The 19,247-nt window shown below is 44.6% G+C and overlaps 1 protein-coding gene across 4 annotated transcripts in view; it reads left to right on the top strand.

Moving 5' to 3' along the window:
- The window catches only part of LOC140190962 (leucine-rich repeat-containing protein 43-like), a 71,206-nt gene that overhangs the window by 27,826 nt on the left and 24,133 nt on the right, over window positions 1-19,247 (top strand). For 2 of the 4 annotated variants that reach the window (XR_011883727.1, XM_072247969.1), the window contains exons 8-10: window positions 193-273; window positions 2,841-3,143; window positions 7,035-7,134. Coding sequence is in view for 3 of the 4 variants with exons in the window: in XM_072247969.1 (XP_072104070.1) it covers window positions 193-273; window positions 2,841-3,143; window positions 7,035-7,134 (484 nt within the window). In the remaining variant the exon portion in view is untranslated. Of the gene's footprint in view, window positions 1-192; window positions 274-2,840; window positions 3,144-7,034; window positions 7,135-17,100; window positions 17,359-19,247 lie in introns of those variants that run through there. The other 2 variants (XM_072247968.1, XM_072247970.1) reach the window with 2 other exon arrangements.

The raw sequence follows: 19,247 nt of genomic DNA, 5'->3' as shown, positions 1-19,247 counted from the left end.
TATAGAACTGACTTCTTGAATATTCTCAGCATTTTCTATTTCTCTTTCAGAGTTCCAACATCCACTATTGGATGCCTTTAAATGCCTTTAAATTTCCGCTAATCCTCAAAGTACAGTTTGCTGTTCGACTGTTCTAGCTCCTTGGATTGGACACTTAGCATTTGATTTAGAGAAAGCTCCTTTGTTCTGTAGATCCTTTCATGGCCAGTCGAGACATTGGAAACTTCGGAAGCTCCCACAAAAGAGAAAGGGAAAGGACAAGAGTCTGCAAAGGTGGTAACTAATGAAAACACATAACCACGGAATAAATTAGAGATCCCCCCCACTCCCACCCTGAGACCTGTTAACAGATCTCATTTCTTCTACCAGATGAGGTCAAAGGAACCCAAACTGAAGTAAATGGCTCAGTCTGGGGTTAAATGTCAAAAGTGAAAAGATTTGCATTTTTGTGGCACTTCTCATTGTTTCCGGTCACCCTCTCTCAGGGGTTCCCAAGCTGGGGTCGACAGGCCTTTTGCTTGCTGCTGTTGGCCCAGGGCATCAAAAAAAAGGCTGGGAGCACCAGCCCTTCAGAAATCTACCATTCTATTCAAATACAGTCTCTGTTGACTGTTGTAAATGGGTTTGCCAAAGCAAACAAAGCAAATGGTATGGACCAGACCATCTACATTTGCCAAAGCAGCACTCACAACACACTGGAGGAACTCAGCAGGTCGGGCAGCATCGGTGGAAACAATGAGTCGACGTTTCGGGCTGGAACCCTTCGTCAGGACTGAAGAGGGAAGGGGCAGAGGCCCTATAAAGAAGGTGGGGGGAGGGTGGGAAGGAGAAGGCTGGTAGGCTCCAGGTGAAAAACCAGCAAGGGGAAAGATAATGGGGTGGGGGAGGGGAGGCAGGGAGGAGATAGGCAGGAAAGGTGAAGAAGGAATAGGAGAAAACACAATGGGAAGTAGAAAGAGGTGGAACCAAGAGGGAGGTGATAGGCAGCTGGGGGAGGGGGCAGAGTGAAATAGGGGTAGAGGAAGGGAGGGGGGGGAATTACTGGAAGTTGGAGAATTCTATGTTCATACCAAGGAGCCTCTGCCCCTTCCCTCTAAGGTCCTGAAAAGTAGTCTCCAACCCTTCCCTCTACAGTCCTGAAAAGTAGTCTCCAACCCCTTGATATGAACATAGCATTCTCCAACTTCCAGTAATTCCCTCCCCCTCCCTTCCTCTATCCCTATTTCACTCTGCCCCCTCCCCCAGCTGCCTATCACCTCCCTCTTGGTTCCGCCTCTTTCTACTACCCATTGTGTTTTCCCCTATTCCTTCTTCACCTTTCCTGCCTATCCCCTCCCTGCCTCCCCTCCCCCACCCCATTATCTTTCCCCTTGCTGGTTTTTCACCTGGAACCTACCAGCCTTCTCCTTCCCACCCTCCCCCCACCTTCTTTATAGGGCCTCTGCCCCTTCCCCCTACAGTCCTGACGAAGGGTTCCAGCCCGAAACGTCGACTCATCGTTTCCACCGATGCTGCCCGACCTGCTGAGTTCCTCCAGCGTGTTGTGAGTGTTGCTTTGATCCCTGCATTTGCAGATTATTTTGTGTTTACATCTACATTTGTCATGTTGGCTGAATCATGACCCTAGAAGTAACTCACTCCTGGCTTCCCTTCAATATATGCTCGGAGATATATACATCCCTTCAATATATACATCTGCCTGAGAGAGCCCGTGTGGCCACGGCCTAACTTTCATCCAAAATATGAAAGGTGAAGATAGTTCCCCATTTATAATAGTCATAGTCATACTTTATTGATCCCGGGGAAATTGGTTTTGTTACAGTTGCACCATAAATAATTAAATAGTAATAAAACCATAAATAGTTAAATAGTAATATGTAAATATGTAAGTTATGCCAGAAAATAAGTCCAGGACCAGCCTGTTGGCTCAGGGTGTCTGACCCTCCAAGGGAGGAGTTGTAAGATTTGATGGCCACAGGCAGGAATGACTTCCTATGACGCTCAGTGTTGCATCTCGGTGGAATGAGTCTCTGGCTGAATGTACTCCTGTGCCTAACCAGTACGTTATGTAGTGGATGGGATTCATTGTCCAAGATGGCATGCAGCTTGGACAGCATCCTCTTTTCAGACACCACTGTCAGAGAGTCCAGTTCCATCCCCACAACATCACTGGCCTTACGAATGAGTTTGTTGATTCTGTTGGTGTCTGCTACCCTCAGCCTGCTGCCCCAGTACACAACAGCAAACATGATAGCACTGGCTACCACAGACTCGTAGAACATCCTCGGCATCGTCCGGCAGATGTTAAAGGACCTCAGTATCCTCAGGAAATAGAGATGGCTCTGACCCTTCTTGTAGACAGCCTCAGTGTTCTTTGACCAGTCCAGTTTATTGTCAATTCATATCCCCAGGTATTTGTAATCCTCCACCATGTCCACACTGGCCCCCTGGATGGAAACAGGTTTCACCGGTACCTTAGCTCTCCTCAGGTCTACCACCAACTCCTTAGTCTTTTTTACATTAAGCTGCAGATAATTCTGCTCACACCATGTGACAAAGTTTCCTACCATAGCCCTGTACCCAGCCTCATCTCCCTTGCTGATGCATCCAACTATGGCAGATTTCGAATTTAGCAAAATCTTTTATAGAACTAAATATGGGGACCAATATTTTGGACTGTGTAAAGACCCTTGGATGTCTATTGTGGGCAGGCAGGTATCAGTTAACATATGCGCATACCATACCAAATTGGCCATTCATTAAATAGGAGATGTCTGTCACTTTTTTGTGTTTTCCAATGTTGATCTGAGCAAAATGTATATTTGTTGAGGAGTAATTAGGGAGGTAAAAATAGCGCCAAGGACAAGACCAAAGACAGCACCAAGGACAAGAATGGCAAAGACAGTGCCAAGGACAAAAAGGGCAACGACAGTGCCAAGGACAAGAAGGGTAAAGACAATGCCAAGGATTTAAAGAAACAGCCTTCTATATTTCAAAGCGATGCACCCATTGAGCGAATACTGGGGACGTGCCATGTCAATCTGAACTCCATTCTAATGGGAAACCATTTGCTTGAGATGGTTTGTGATTTAGGAGTTCCTGAAAATGAACCAAAGCCAAAGCCACCAACTCCAGATATTAAGGTAATGTACAAATACTGTAACCTGATTTAGTTAAACAGCTCACTTATTGTGTAACCATGTTTAATGCCATGAAAAGGTAGCCTTTTTATAAATGGAAGTGCTTAACAGCTGCCCTCTAGATAACTGAAACACTTTGGTTAAGCATGTATTATGCCCTGTAAATTCTAGAGAATCATTACAAGACACACTTCACTCACTATCTGCTTTATTGAAGATATTGGAAGTTCAGCATATCGTGGCATAATGGTGAATCCACCAAAAGTGGAACTTTCTGGTGGCCAGATATTTTAATTTCCATTCCCGTTCCAACATGTTGGTGTTCCAACAATGAGGCCACCCTCAGGGTGGAGGAGCAACATTTTATATTGTGTTTGTGTAGCCTCCAAGCTGATAGCATGAATAATGATTTTTCCTTAAAATTCCCGCTCCTTCCCCTCTTCTTCTATTCCCCGCTCTGGCCTCACCTGCTTATCAACTGCCCCTGGGTCCATCCTCCTTCCCTTTCTCCCCTGTCCCACTCTCCTCTCCTATCAGACTCCTCCCTGTCCAGCCCTTCACCTTTCCCACCCACCTGGCTTCACCTCTCACCTTCTAGCTATCCATCTTCCCCTCTCCCCACCTTTTTATTCTGGCACCTTCCCCCTTCCTTTCTGGTCCTGAGGATCGTCGACTGTTCATTCATTTCCCTAGATGCTGCCTGACCTGCTGAGTTCCTCCAGCATCTTGTGTGTGTTGCTATCAACTCCAAGGTTGGAAACATATTGAACATGATATTCCTATTATAGCTAATTAGCATGACACATTATCCTAAAGCCTGTGGAACTAATGGCTAGGTTTTATATTTATGGGCAGCACAGATGCACAGTGACTCAGGTTCAGTTCCCGTTGCAGTCTCTGGTCATAGTCATTGTCATACTTTATTGATCCTGGGGGAAATTGGTTTTCGTTACAGTTGCACCATAAATAATAAATAGTAATAAAACCATAAATAGTTAAATAGTAATATGTAAATTATGCCAGGAAATAAGTCCAGGACCAGCCTATTGGCTCAGGGTGTCTGACCCTCCAAGGGAGGAGTTGTAAAGTTTGATGGCCACAGGCAGGAATGACTTCCTGTGACACTCTGTGTTGCATCTCGGTGGAATGAGTCTCTGGCTGAATGTACTCCTGTGCCCAACCAGTACATTATGTAGTGGATGGGAGACATTGTCCAAGATGGCATGCAACTTGGACAGCATCCTCTTTTCAGACACCACCATGAGAGAGTCCAGTTCCATCCCCACAACATCACTGGCCTTACGAATGATGTTTGTCCACTCTAAGGTGTTTGTCCATTCTCGCTGTGACCATGTAGGTTTCCTCTGGGTATCCTGGTTTCCTCCAACATCCCATTGGTCACATGGGCGTAATTGGGAGGCACTGGTTCCTCTGGCCAGAAGGGCCTGTTGCCAAGCTGTAACTCTAAATAAATAAATATTTCGAAGAAAAGTATCAGCAAGGAACCTTGAGATCCAGTATGATCCTTTTCCTTCACCAGGGATCATCAGATATGTGGCTGCATTCCTAATGACATTTCTTTCACGAAGTAGGAACTCGCCATAGACGCTCAGATAGGGTTGGCGAACCCATGGCACGCATGCCCAAGAGCGCACAATGCGATAATTTTGTTGCAACACAGCTTGCTGGGCTGCTCTTCAATTCCTTGAAACACAACCAAAGTTAAAATGCTACACTATGATTATCTTTACTGGCAAATGAAGCTGCCAATGTTTTTTTCATAACTCAAGAGCGGCGAGATGTTGTCGCAGAAAATGACCATAATCTTTGTTGCTAATCCATTAATGGTGGGTAATGAAATGGACGAGTTCACAGCGCTAGCCAGGCGTCAGAGAACATTTCAGGAGTGCAGTGTTATGTGTTTTACTGGAATGGGGCTGCATGAGGACATACCCGATCAAAACGTTTCCATGGTCGGCTTCCAGACCGTTCGGACTGACCGGAGGTGCACTGAGAGCGGTAAGCGTAAAGGAGTTGGGTGCTTACTGTTCTGGTTAACAGCAGATGGTGCAATCCGGGTCATATTACGATCAAGGAACGTGTTTGTAGACCGGATATTGAACTTTTTACTGTTGAACTTTGGCCATATTCCACCGAGATACAACACTGGATGGCATGGGAGGTCGTTCCTGCCTGTGGCCATCAAACTTGCAGCTCCTCCTGTGGAGGGTCAGATACCCTGAGCTAATAGACTGGTCCTGGACTTATTTTCCATCTGGCATAGTTTGCATTTTGTTGTTTGATTGTTGGGGGTTTTTGTATTGCTATATTTACGCTCTATTCTTGGCTGGTGCGGCTATAACAAAACACAGTTTCCCTCCGGATCAATAAAGTATCTATCTATCTATCTATCTACCTATCTATTAATCAATGCTAATCTCTGCTCCAAATTACCATGGAAAAATGAGATAAACCACCAATCTGGGCACACATTCTCAAAAAGATTTGCCACTCCGATTCTAGGAACTTGCATTGTATTTGCAACACCATACCATCCTGGCAAGATGATTGCCCCTCTTTTAGCACCGCGGTGCACGGACCATCCTGGCAAGATGATTGCCCCTCTTTTAGCACCGAGGTGAACGGACCATCCTGGCAAGATGATTGCCCCTCTTTTAGCACCGCGGTGCACGGACCATCCTGGCAAGATGATTGCCCCTCTTTTAGCACCGAGGTGAACGGACCATCCTGGCAGGATAATTGCCCCTCTTTTAGCACCGAGGTGAACGGACCATCCTGGCAAGATGATTGCCCCTCTTTTAGCACCGAGGTGAACGGACCATCCTGGCAAGATGATTGCCCCTCTTTTAGCACCGAGGTGAACGGACCATCCTGGCAAGATGATTGCCCCTCTTTTAGCACCGAGGTGAACGGATCATCCTGGCAAGATGATTGCCCCTCTTTTAGCACCGAGGTGAACGGACCATCCTGGCAAGATGATTGCCCCTCTTTTAGCACCGAGGTGAACGGACCAGCCTGGCAAGATGATTGCCCCTCTTTTAGCACCGAGGTGAACGGACCAGCCTGGCAAGATGATTGCCCCTCTTTTAGCACCGAGGTGAACGGACCATCCTGGCAAGATGATTGCCCCTCTCTTAGCACCGAGGTGAACGGACCATCCTGGCAAGATGATTGCCCCTCTCTTAGCACCGAGGTGAACGGACCATCCTGGCAAGATGATTGCCCCTCTCTTAGCACCGAGGTGAACGGACCATCCTGGCAAGATGATTGCCCCTCTTTTAGCACCGAGGTGAACGGACCATCCTGGCAAGATGATTGCCCCTCTTTTAGCACCGAGGTGAACGGACCAGCCTGGCAAGATAATTGCCCCTCTTTTAGCACCGAGGTGAACGGACCATCCTGGCAAGATAATTGCCCCTCTTTTAGCACTGAGGTGAACAGAAGGAGTGAGGGAATGTGTGAGAGAGAGAGAGAGAGTCAGAGAAATGGGTGTGTGAGAGAAAGAGAAAAATCGTGGGAGAGGAAAAATGTAAGAGACACACACGGAAGAGAGAGAGAGAGGAAGTGAAAGAGAAAGAGACAGAAAGAGAGTCAGAAAGCCAGGGAGAGGGCAGGAGGGAGGGAGAGAGAGGGAGAGGGGGGGAGGGAGAGAGGGGGAAAGAGAGAGGGTGAGAGAAAGATTGAGCCCTTCCAATTAGTTGTCAATCCATGTCTCTGTCACCTAATTCAGTCTGCCTTATTTAAAGATTGTCATGGTTCACATTGTTTTGAACTAGTTTTAACAAAATGTTACTGACATTGATCTGGACAAAAAAAAACAAGAAAAAAAATGGCTGAAACTTTGGTTTTACAAAGCTGCATTTTCCTTTTCAGGAGACCAAAAGAGGAAAAAGTGCAAAGAAAAAAGATGACAGGAGTTCAAAATCTGAAAGAGGCAGTGAAAAAAAGCCCAACAGTAAATTAAAAGACAACAGTAAGTCAACAGTGGCATTTTGGTATACACCTTTCTCAGTCCTATGGTTTATAATAGTACTGATGGTATTATGAGTTCAATAAATTGGAGAATCACATTGAATTAATAAATGATTGAAATTGCTGCTGTAAGTATGCCCCACAATCACAATGAGCATTTGCTCTTTAGAAGTGTTCTAGCATTCTTTTCCTTTAGCCAGAGGGTGGTAAATCTGCCTAAATCATTGCCACAGACAGCTGTGGAGGGCAGAAAAAAAGACGTGTTGTAGCATCCTGCATTGACTTTAAAAAAAGATACAAATTGAATAGAGTGACAGGGAAAGGGTGTCTGCTGAATGGTAACTGCATTTTAAAACTAGAGACTAGTGTCACAAATTAACAACGTCAATTCCAAACTGTTCCTTTCCAAATAGAAAATGAAACCGATGTTAACAATGGTCAGAAGTCCCCGGGAATTTTTTTTTTTTAAAAAGACTGATAAAATTATTTGTCATGATGAACCTTTTCCCATGAGTCAGTGCGGAGAATCTTCATGGTAATCCCTCTGTTGCAAGTGTATTCTTCTTTGAGTTGAAGTTAAACCACAGAAAGAACAGATTGTGCACAGAAAATTTGGAACACTTCAGGTGATCTGGTAACATCTGTGCAGCATATTTTTAACACCCTGACTAAATTTCCCCTTATTCGTCCCTGCTTTATGGGGAAGCAATTTCCACTGGACTCGTTTCATAGCTAGAACTCCCTCCACAGCCCATTCCTGGTACTATTCTTGTGAATGCCATCAGAATCAGGGTTAACATCACTGGCATATGTTGTGAAATTAAGTTGTTTTGTGGCAGCAGTACAATGCAATACATAATAATAATAACTATTAATTAGTATAAGTACAGAGTACATAAAAATTATAAGTAGTGCAAAAACAGCAGGAAAAAATACTCAAGTAGTGTTCGTGTGATCATTGCCCATTCAGAGAGGAAGAAACCATTCCTGAAACATTGAGTGTGTGTATGTTCAGGCTCCTGTACCTCCTCCTTGATGTTAGCAATGAGAAGAGGGCACGCCGTGGGTGATGGGGGTCCTTAATGATGAATGCCACCTTTTAGAGGCATCCCCTGTTGAAGGTGTCCTGGTTGCTGGGAAGGCTGGTGGGAATGATGAAGCTGGTTGAGTTTACAACTTTCCGCCGCTTTTTCCTGATTCTGTGCCGTGGCCGCCCCCCCCCCCACCTCCGTACCAGACAGTGAGGCAACCAGTTAGAATGCACTACAAGGTACATCTGTAGAAATGCGTGAGTGACCTTTTGTGATTTTGATTTTAATTGTTTTATTTCTTTGTGATCTAAACTGCCATGCACAAAATTCAACATAATACAAGACCACAAGATACAGGAGCAGAATTAGGCCATTTGGCCCATCAAATCTGCTCACCCATTTCATCATGGCTGACTCATTGTCCCTCTTAACCCCATTTCTCCTGCCTTCTCCCAGTATCCTTTGATGCCTTGATTAATCAAGAACCTATCAACTTAGGTTCTTAAATCTACCCAATGACTTGCTCTCCACAGCTGTCTGTGGCAAAGATTTTGGCAGATTTACCACCCTCTGGCTAAAGAAATTCCTCCTCATTTCTGTTCTAATAGGAAATGCAGATCATTCCAAAGATAGCTACGTTGTGGTAGTACAAAGGCAAAAGCAACAGAATGTGAAATGTAGTGTTACAGGTCAACGATCATGAGCAGAGATGGTGGAGATAGAACTGGGGTTATCACTCATCCGTCAGATCTCAGAATGCTGTATGTACAAGATTGGGAGTATAACATTTAGCACAAAGATCTATCACAGCAGCGATCGGGGTTCATCTCCTGTCTCCTGCAAGGAACCTGGACGCCTCCCCATGAGCACATGGGTTCCCTCTGGGCGGTCCGGCCTCCCCCCCCCCCCACCCACATTCCAAAATCTTATAGGTTCAGGTTAGTGAGCTGAGGGCATGCCATCTTGGCACTGGAAGCATGGTGCCCCCAGCGCATCCTCAGACTGTGACGGTCAATCACTTAAATGACACATCTCACTGTGTGTTTCAACCTGGCAGACCAAGAGAAGCTTGCACGGTGTCCAATGGTAGACCAAGAGAAGCTTGCATGGTGCCCAATGGTAGACCCAAGAGAAGCTTGCACGGTGCCCAATGGCAGATGCAAGCGAAGCTTCCATGGTGCCCAATGGTAGACCCAAGAGAAGCTTGCATGGTGCCCAATGGCAGACCCAAGAGAAGCTTGCATGGTGCCCAATGGTAGACCCAAGAGAAGCTTGCATGGTGCCCAATGGTAGACCCAAGAGAAGCTTGCACGGTGCCCAATGGCAGATGCAAGCGAAGCTTCCATGGTGCCCAATGGTAGACCCAAGAGAAGCTTGCATGGTGCCCAATGGCAGACCCAAGAGAAGCTTGCATGGTGCCCAATGGTAGACCCAAGAGAAGCTTGCATGGTGCCCATGGCAGACCAAGAGAAGCTTGCATGGTGCCCAATGGCAGATGCAAGCGAAGCTTGCATGGTGCCCAATGGTAGACCCAAGAGAAGCTTGCACGGTGCCAGTGGCAGACGAAGAGAAGCTTGCCCGGTGCCAGTGGCAGACCAAGAGAAGCTTGCACAGTGTTCAATGGCAGATCAAGGAAGTCTTGCATTGTACCCAATGGCAGACAAAGAGAAGCTTGCACGGTGCCCATGGCAGACCAAGAGAAGCTTGCACAGTGCCAATGGCAGACAAAGAGAAGCTTGCACGGTGCCAGTGGCAGACCAAGAGAGGCTTGGTGCTCACTAGCAGACCAAGACAGTCTGCTATTGCTCAAAGGCAGACCAAGAGCAGCTTGCACGGTGCCCAGTATTAGTAGAGCTCGATTTGAAGATACATGCTACCGAAAGGATGTTATATTCAGCTTCCTGCTGCATTGTGACAAGGCTGTAACACTGGAAACTTTGACAAGCTGTTGACTAAGACTCACTTCTGCAGTTTGTCAGTCTTTGTTGGGTATACAGTATTTTTCAATAAAATCTATTGTATTTCTTGATTTTCCTGTAAATGCTTGCAAGAAAATAAATTTACTTTGAACTTTAAAGTGAGTTGACTTTGAATTCTGAACAGGATATGTACATGACCATTCAGCAAATGTAGGTAGAGGCACAGTCTCCAAGGTATTGTCAATGTCCTCAGCAGCTGCTAAAAATCAGCTCCTAGAGTTAGTCACAAACAGGCAAATTTATCTCAGCTCTCTACCTCTACCACAGGCATTGTTTTGTTCATGAAACTAATCTGTAGTCTTCCAAGTACTATATAACCATATAACAATTACAGCACAGAAACAGGCCATCTCGGCCCTTCTAGTCCGTGCCGAACTCTTACCCTATCCTAGTCCTACTGACCTGCACTCAGCCCATAACCCTGCATTCCTTTCCTGTCCATATATCTATCCAATTTAACTTTAAACGACAACATCGAACCTGCCTCAACCACTTCTGCTGGAAGCTCATTCCACACAGCTACCGCACTCTGAGTAAAGAAGTTCTCCCTCATGTTACCCCTAAACTTTAGTTCTCTAATCCTCAACCTATGTCCTCTTGTTTGAATCTTCCCCACTCTCAATGGAAAAAGTCTGACCACGTCAACTCTATCAATCCCCTTCATAACTTTAAGCACCTCTATCAAGTCCCCCCTCAACCTTCTACGCTCCAAAGAATAAGGACCCAACTTGTTCAACCTTTCTCTGTAACTTAGGAGATGAAACCCAGGCAACATTTTAGTAAACCTCCTCTGTACTCTCTCAATTTTATTGACATCTTTCCTATAATTCGGTGACCAGAACTGTACACAATACTCCAGATTTGGCCTTACCAATGCCTTATACAAATCCAACATTACATCCCAACTTCTATACTCAATGCTCTGATTAATAAAGGCCAGCAAACCAAAAGCTTTCTTCACCACCCTATCCACATGAGATTCCATCTTCAGGGAACTATGCACCATTATTCCTAGATCCCTCTGTTCTAAAGCATTCCTTAATGCCCTACCATTTACCATGTATGTCCTATTTTGATTAGTTCTGAGGGTGGTCTTTCCAGTGCCTCTAGAGTGTGGTCTTGAGCAACAGATAAGTGGTTTTGTTGACATTTGGCAAGTAGACAGTTGCTGTGACAGTTCTGATAGATTGATAGTGGCAACAATTAGATAGATTTTCACAAAGCCGTTTCACTTTAACCAAATTGCGTACTTACAATATTGTGCTCAGAGATTTGTTCAAAGTTCAAAGTAAAGTAATTTCCCATGTTTTTATGTTCTAATACAGGAAATAAAGGTACATCTCCCTGCTTCATAAATTATATTGTAATTGGTTTATTGTTGTCACAGGTACAGTGATTTTCTATTGCATGCCATCCATACAGATCACTTTGCCTCATCAGTGTTATCATCACCATCATTGTGTGCTGTGTCCATGATGTGGGTGATTATGGTCTTCCATCCATGACCATGATTGTTCTTGGCCAATTTTTTTTTTACAGAAGTGGTTTCCATTATCTTCTTTTGGGCAGTGTCTCTACAAGACAGGTGACCCCGGCCATTATCAATACTTTTCAGAGGTTGCCTGGTGTCAGAGGTCGAGTAACCAGGACTTACGATCTGCACCGGCTGCTCTTACGGCCATCCACCACCTGCTCCCTTGGCTTCATGTGACCCTGATCAAGGGGGCTAAGCAGGTGCTACACCTTGCCCAAGGGTGTCCTGCAAGCTGGTGGAGGGGAGGTGTGCCTTACGCCCCCTTAGAGACAAATCTCCACCCCCGCCACCCACACGTTTGTGTGTTCTGGAGAAAAATATTCACAAGAGCAAGACAACAACAGAACGTGAAAAATAATGTTCCAGTCGCTGAGAAAGTGAAGTACTCAAGAGTGGAAATGGGGAGACAGATCTGGGGTCATTGCACATCAGACAGGGCTCTTTATGCCCAATGTGAAAGAATGGTTTGACTGAGCTCCATCGAAGTTTGAAATATAACATTATATGATACACAACCACTAATATCCCCAAATCATAAGAACATAAGACATGGGAGCAGAATTAGGCTATTTGGCCCATTAAGTCTGCTCCACCATTCCATCGTGGCTGATCTATTATCCCTCTTAACCACATTTTCCTGTCTTCTACCTGTAACCTTTGATGCCCTGACTGATCAAGAACCTATCAACCTCCACCTTAAATATACCTAATGACTTGGCCTCCACAGCTGTCCGTGACAATGAATTCCACAGACTCACCACCCTCTGGCCAAAGAAATTTCTCCTCATTTCTGTTTTTGAAGGGATGTCCCTCTATTCCGAGGCTGTGCCCTCTGATCCTACACTCTCCCAGTATAGGAAATATTCTCCCCTATCTTGGCCTTCCAATATTCGACAGGTTTCAATGAGATCCTCCCTCATTCTTCTAGACTCCAGCAAGTACTGGCACAGAGCAGTTAAGCACTCCTCACATATTAACCCTTTCTTCCCTGGCATCATTCCCGTGAACTCCTTTTGCACGTTCTCCAATGCCAGCACATCCTTTCCTCGAAACTGCTGACCGTACTTCAAGTGCGGTCCGACCAATGCCCTATAAAGCCTCAGCATTACATCTTTGCTTTTATCGTCTAGTGCTCCTGAAATGAACGTGAATATCACATTTGCCTTCCTTACCGCCAACCGAGCCTGCAAGTTAACCTTTCGGGAGTCCTGCACGAGGGCTCCACTTTTCACCTCTGATTTCTGAATTTTCCTTCCATTTAGAAAATAATCTGTGCCTCCATTCCTTCACCAAAACGCCCGACCATACACACTTCCCTACGTCTGCCTCTTCTTTGCCCATTCTCCTAATCTGTCTGTCCTTGTGCAGGCTTCCTGCTCCCTCAACACTACCTGCCCTTCCACCCCTCGAAGCAAAATGGTGACTAATCTAGTGATTTACTTAACATAATCTTTGTTCATTCCATGCCCCTTGTTTATAGATTAAATGACCCAGTAACTTCTTCTTAGCAGTCTATCCTATCACCTTCAAAGGCTGACGTTTGCAAACGCCAAGTGTTCCTCCTCCTGCACCCACCTTAAACTGGCAAGAAAAAGACAAACGGTGTTTACTACAAAGAGAGTGGTAAACTCAGATCTCACAGGAATAACTTGTAACTTCTGTTTAGCAATATTATGTCTGTTATGCAATGCAGAAAAGTTGGGCAAATTTGAGAAGTTAATTTATTACAGCAGGAAGGACATGTTGTTAATTTGTTACAAGTTAAAATATGATGTGTTAAAATTTTTCAGCAAAATCAATAATCCCCAGTGTCACAGAACAGGTTCTTTCCACTACATGCCCATAGCAGAGAAGTTTCCATAAACAGAGTTGACATTATTATATAGAAAGCTGCATCTTCACCTGTGACAGAGTGGATAACGTTGCCTTAGCTATTTTGAATCTTCCTCTGCAAATCAAGGGACTGACACGACTGGGGCCTAGTTCCAGGAACTTACTGTTAGGCAACAATGAAGACCCAGCATGTCTGACGGTGTTCGGGGTTTCTATCATCATGTCAGTAGCTTTCCCTCGGTTTTCACTTCTGTCAGCCATCCCGGGTGGAGTCTCAGGAATTCTCTCGCACTCAGAGGTAGGAGGATTCTTCATTGCTGTTTCTGTAACAGTTTTGTTTTGCCAATCAGGGTTGTTGGCCCTGAACTGAATCCCTGAACCTGGAGGGTCACTTAGTCTAGCCTCTACCCTTTGACCTTTTTGGCATAGGCGACCCTACCAAGAGCCAAAGCATGAAGTCCTGACTCCAGCCAACATTGATCTCCAAATCATTGAGGCACAATATGGTCATGGTCCTCTGGGAGTCAACCCCTGAAAAGGAAACAACTATCGCAAACAATCCAGTGATGGCGTGAATAAACATGTGAAATATTACAGCTATTATAAGAATGAAATGCCACTAGAAGCTTAATGGTTCCAGTGACTGGGCTTTCACAAAAATGGTGGGGAGGGGCATTGGAAAAGGAGTGTTGTTTGCCAATCTGATATAGGAGGCTATTTCAGCCCGTCAAGTCCATGCTGGCTCACAGAGCAATCCTACCCCCAGCCCCTCCCAAATTTTTCAACTGCACTTCCCAGATTCTACACGCTAGATTCAGGCTGAATCGTCAATTATTTTCGCAAACTCACTTCTTTGGGATGTGTGTGGGAGGGGATCAGTGCATCCGGGAGAAGCAACCAATCTCGATACAGCACAGAAACAGGGCATTCGGCCCATCTAGTCCATGACCCAGCAACATCGATGTAAAATTCCTCTGTACTCTTTCAACCTCTCTTACATCTTTCCTGTAGGCAAGTGAACAAAACTGCATGCAACACTCCAAATTAGGGCTCGCCAACGCCTTATACAACTCCAATATAACATCCCATCTCCTGTACTCATTAAATTGATTTGTGACATTACATTGATTTGTGAAGGTCAATGTGGCAAAAGCTTTCTATATGACCCTATCTACCTGTGATGTCACTTTCAATGAACTATGGACCTGTATTCCCAGACCCCTTTGTCTACTGCAGTCCTCAGTGCCCTACCACTCACTATGTAAGACCTACCCTGCTTGGTCCAACCGAAATGCAAAACCTCGCACTTGTCTACATTAAGTTCCACCTGCCGTTTTTCGGCCCATTTTTCCAGCTGATGCAGATCCTGCTGAAAGTCTTGACAGCCTTCCTCACTGTCCACTACACCCCCGATCTTGGAGTCATCTGTAAAGCTGGTAATATTGTTAACCATTTTATCATCTAGACTATTGATATAGATGACAAACAACAAAGGACCCAGCACTGATCCTGCAGTACACCACCAGTCACAGGCCTCCAGTCAGAGAGGCAACCATCTACTACCACTCCCTGGCTTCTCCCACAAAGCCAATGTCTAATCCCGTTTACTACCTCATCCCGAATGCTGAGTGACTGACCTTCAGTCTCCCATGCAGGACCTTGTCAAATGCTTTGCTAAAGTCCATGTAGAAACATTCACTGCCTTGCCTTCATCCACTTCCCTGGTATCTTCCTTGAAAAACTCTGTAAATTTGGTTAGACATGACCTACCATGCACAAAGCCATGCTGACTATCCCTAATCAGTCCATGTCTATCCAAATACTTTTCTATCTGGTCCCTCAGAATACCTTCGAATAACTTGCCCACAACTGACGTCAGACTCAACAGCATATAATTTCCTGGTTGATGTTTAGAGCCTTTTTTAAACAACGGAATGACCTTGGCTGTCCTCCAATCCTCTGTTGTCTCTCCTGTCGCTAAGGATGATCAAATATCTCTGCTAATGCCCCGGCAATTTCTGCACTTGCCTCCTGTAGGGGCCGAGGGAACACCTTGTCAGGTCCTGGGGAATTATCCACTCTAGTTTGCCTCAGGCAGCAAGCACCTCCTCCTCTGGAATCTGTACAGGGTTCATGAAGTCGATACTGCTTTGCCTCACTTCTATAGACTCTGCGTCCATCTCCCTAGTAAATACAGATACAAAAAATAATTTAAGATCTCCCCCATCTGCTTGGCGCCACACTAGTTCTGGTCTTCCAGAGGACCAATCTTGTCCCTTGCAGTCCTTTAGCTCTTAACCAGGACCTCAGTATCACTTGAAAACCAAGGTTGCCGACACCTGTTATCTTTACCTTTTATTCTGACATGCACATACAAGCTTGGCACACTCAAAATTTCACTTTTGAAGGCCTCCCACTTGCCAAGAACACCTTTGCCATAAAACAGTCCATTGCAATCCACACTTGCCATATTGTTTCTGATACCATTGAAGTCAGCCTTCCTCCAATTTAGAATCTCAACCCAGGAAACTAACCTATTGTTTTGCAAATTTACTTTGAAACAAATGGCATTGTGGTCACTGGATGCAAAGTTTTCCTTCGCACAAACTTCTATCAGGTAACGCGCTGCCTCATTCCCTAAAAGCAGGCACAATATCACCTGCTTTCTTGTTGGGATTTCTATGTAATACTGAAGGAAACTTTCCTGAATACATTTGACAAACTCTATCCCACCTAGTCCTTTTACATTTTCGGATTCCCAGTGAATATGTGGACAATTAAAATCACCTACTATAACAACCTTATGTTTCTAGCTGCAGTCTGTGATCGCTCTACAAATTTGTTCTTCTAAATCCCTTGTACAGTTGGGTGGTCTGTAATACAGCCCCATTAATATAGTCATACTTTTCGTATTTCTCATTTCCACCCATACCGCCTCACTAGACAAGTTCTCCAGTCTGTCCCAGGATTTAAGCTTTATAATTTTAATTACAGAACAAGTAATCAGCAATTATACTCTTGGAGGTAAACTGAAGATTTTCACCCATACTAGAGAGATAAATAACATTTTCAGTCAAGGTTTTGACAAACGCCTCAAAGCAATAGCAGCTGAGTATTTCAATAACCCTGATATTAACTGGGAGAGAGTGTAACTAGTGTACAGAGCATAGAATGTATATAGGGGGTTCAGGACAATGTGGTCAATTTTAACAAGCTCATCAAGTGAAAAGGCGATTCAGATTTAGCTTTGGAGATGAAGCCGAGCAGATGGAAGGAATATCATTGGGGCGTTGTTTGTTAATAAACTTAACTTAGTTACACTAGGGCGTCAAACCTTGCTGAAGGTGAAGTTAAATTGGGTGCCTTGAAGAAACTAGACCAAAGTGGCCAGAGTCCACTTAATCTATGATGGTGGGCTCTTTTGTTTCCAGCTTCAACACACGTGGTGCTCTGGTGCTGTACATTTCCTGATTTCACTGATCTCATAGCGATTGATAGTAAACGATCATGCAGTCTGCTGTCTGGCAAGACTATGTTTTCTAAATCCAGGATGCTCAGATCCAGGGTCTCCTATCTTTTTATTTTTCCAGAGAAAGGCAAAGAACAAAATGACTCAGAGGTTTTGGAGGAAGTCGCGCCAAAGCATCTCTTGGTCGATTTTAAGCTACAGTTTCAGCGATGGTTCTCCACGGCAGAAGCGTGGAAAGAAAGAAACAGAAGTGAATCTGCATTCGTTTTGCTCAAATCATAACTGTACAATTCAACAATAAAATAGTGATCATTACTTTAAATCTTCATAATTCTCTTGGGACTCTGGGTTATTCAGTCAGTTTCTGTTGTTCTAACATCAGTGTGTGGAAATTGCATGTTGCCTCCAGTTTAAAGGATTTACTGAAGGTCCAGCAATGGTCTAACCTTGGGCACTCAGATGACCTGAACATTAAGGCTAGTCAATATTTCCATTCAGTGTACAGTTTGCCTCTGCCCAAGTGTCTTTCAAATCAGGCAAACAAATATTATTTATGCTTGCAGTGAGCCCATGACCATAAAAATAACCCTAAGCTATGCAAATGTCACTTTCAGCTCTTCGACCTACTTTTTTTGCATTTAATTTCACTGGAATCAATGGTGAGAGCTGGGTGTGTTCTTACAAGACACTTTCTTGGTCAAAGTAGTCCCTGTGCAACTTGCTACAATTTGCAAAATGGGCATGCTGTACGAACAGAGCCTAAGCCTATCCATTTCCACCAACTGGGGTATGGCACGCAATTCTGGTCGCCCTCACTATAGGAAGGATGTTGAGGCTTTGGAGAGGGTGCAGAAGAGATTTACCAGGATGCTGTCTGGTTTAGAGGGCATGTTCTGTCATGAGAGGCTGGACAAACTTGGGATTTTTCTTTGGATCAACGGAGGCTGAGGGGAGATCTCATTGAGGTTTATAAGATTATGAGAGGCATAGATAGAGTAAACAGAGAGAATCTTTTTCCCAGGATAGAAATGTGTCATACCAGAGGGCATGCATTGAAGGTGAGAGGGGGTAGCTTCAAGGGGGACGTGAGGGGTAAGTTTTTTACTCAGAGAGTGGTGGATGCCTGGAACGTGCTGCCTGGTGTGGTGGTGGAGGCAGAAACACTGGAGGCTTTTAAGAGTCATTTAGATAGGCACGTGAATATGAGGAAGATAGAGGGATATGGAAAATGTGTAGGTAGGAAGGATTGGTTTTTTGGGGGGTTTGATTTGCTTTTTAGCTGGTTCGGCACAGCATTGTGGGCTGAATGGCCTGTTCCTGTTTTAGGTTCTATGTTCTAACTGCATCAGTCTCTGGTTATGGTGGACTCAGGGCACGTTTATCCATTATGTATTGTAAGAGGAGACTTGATAGAGGTGTATGAGATTATAAGAGTGGACATTGCCTTTTTCTGAGGACGGTAATGACTAGTACGAGAGGACACATTTTTAAGATCATTGGAGGAGAGTTTGGGAGAGTAGGTTTTCTACACAGAGAGTGGTGAGAGCCTGCAGAGCACTGCCAGGGTGGTGGCAGAGGAGGATACATTCGGGACATTTAAGAGACTCTTAGACATAGGTGAAAGAAAAATGGAGGATTTGGGCAATATAGGCGGTAAATAAGTTTATATGGGTCAGCACAACCTTGTGGGCTGAAGCGCCTGCATTATCTATGTAGTGCCTGTCCTATGTTCTATAAGTCTGCAACAGATCTCGGTGCCCTAGGCAAGGTGAGATGATCCAGGGGAGGAAAGGTAGGGTTCAGCCAACGTGCTGCTTTTGTGCGGTCAACATAAAGAATGAGCTGAATCTTGCTGCTCGTTGGTTTCCTTGGAGGACTGCCTGCCTGTTACAATGTGGGATTTCCAACCCTTTGGCAAGGCGAAAGTCAGACATCAGAAGAAAGTCACCCTTTTCCCTCTGTACCATCAGTGTCAACTCCTGGAGTGCAGTCCAGACATACATATCGACCACCGATCATTTGATCTTCCATTTCACAAAGGTCCAAAGACTTTATAAATATTTGGATTAATAGTTAGTGATGATGCTAGATTAAAGTTATGTTGTATATTGTATATTCCTATAATACTTAAGTAATCTTGTAACTATATTGTTCAAGCATTCTTGTTTGTTTAAATAATTCATTACAGATTATATGTAAAGATATGATAACCACATATGTCAACACACTTTCACTTGATACGTGCATGCCTTGCTTAAAGTAAACTTG

Source organism: Mobula birostris, chromosome 31, assembly GCF_030028105.1.
Source record: "Mobula birostris isolate sMobBir1 chromosome 31, sMobBir1.hap1, whole genome shotgun sequence".
Classification (NCBI taxonomy): domain Eukaryota; kingdom Metazoa; phylum Chordata; class Chondrichthyes; order Myliobatiformes; family Myliobatidae; genus Mobula; species Mobula birostris.
This window is presented reverse-complemented; position numbering and strand designations above follow the sequence as displayed.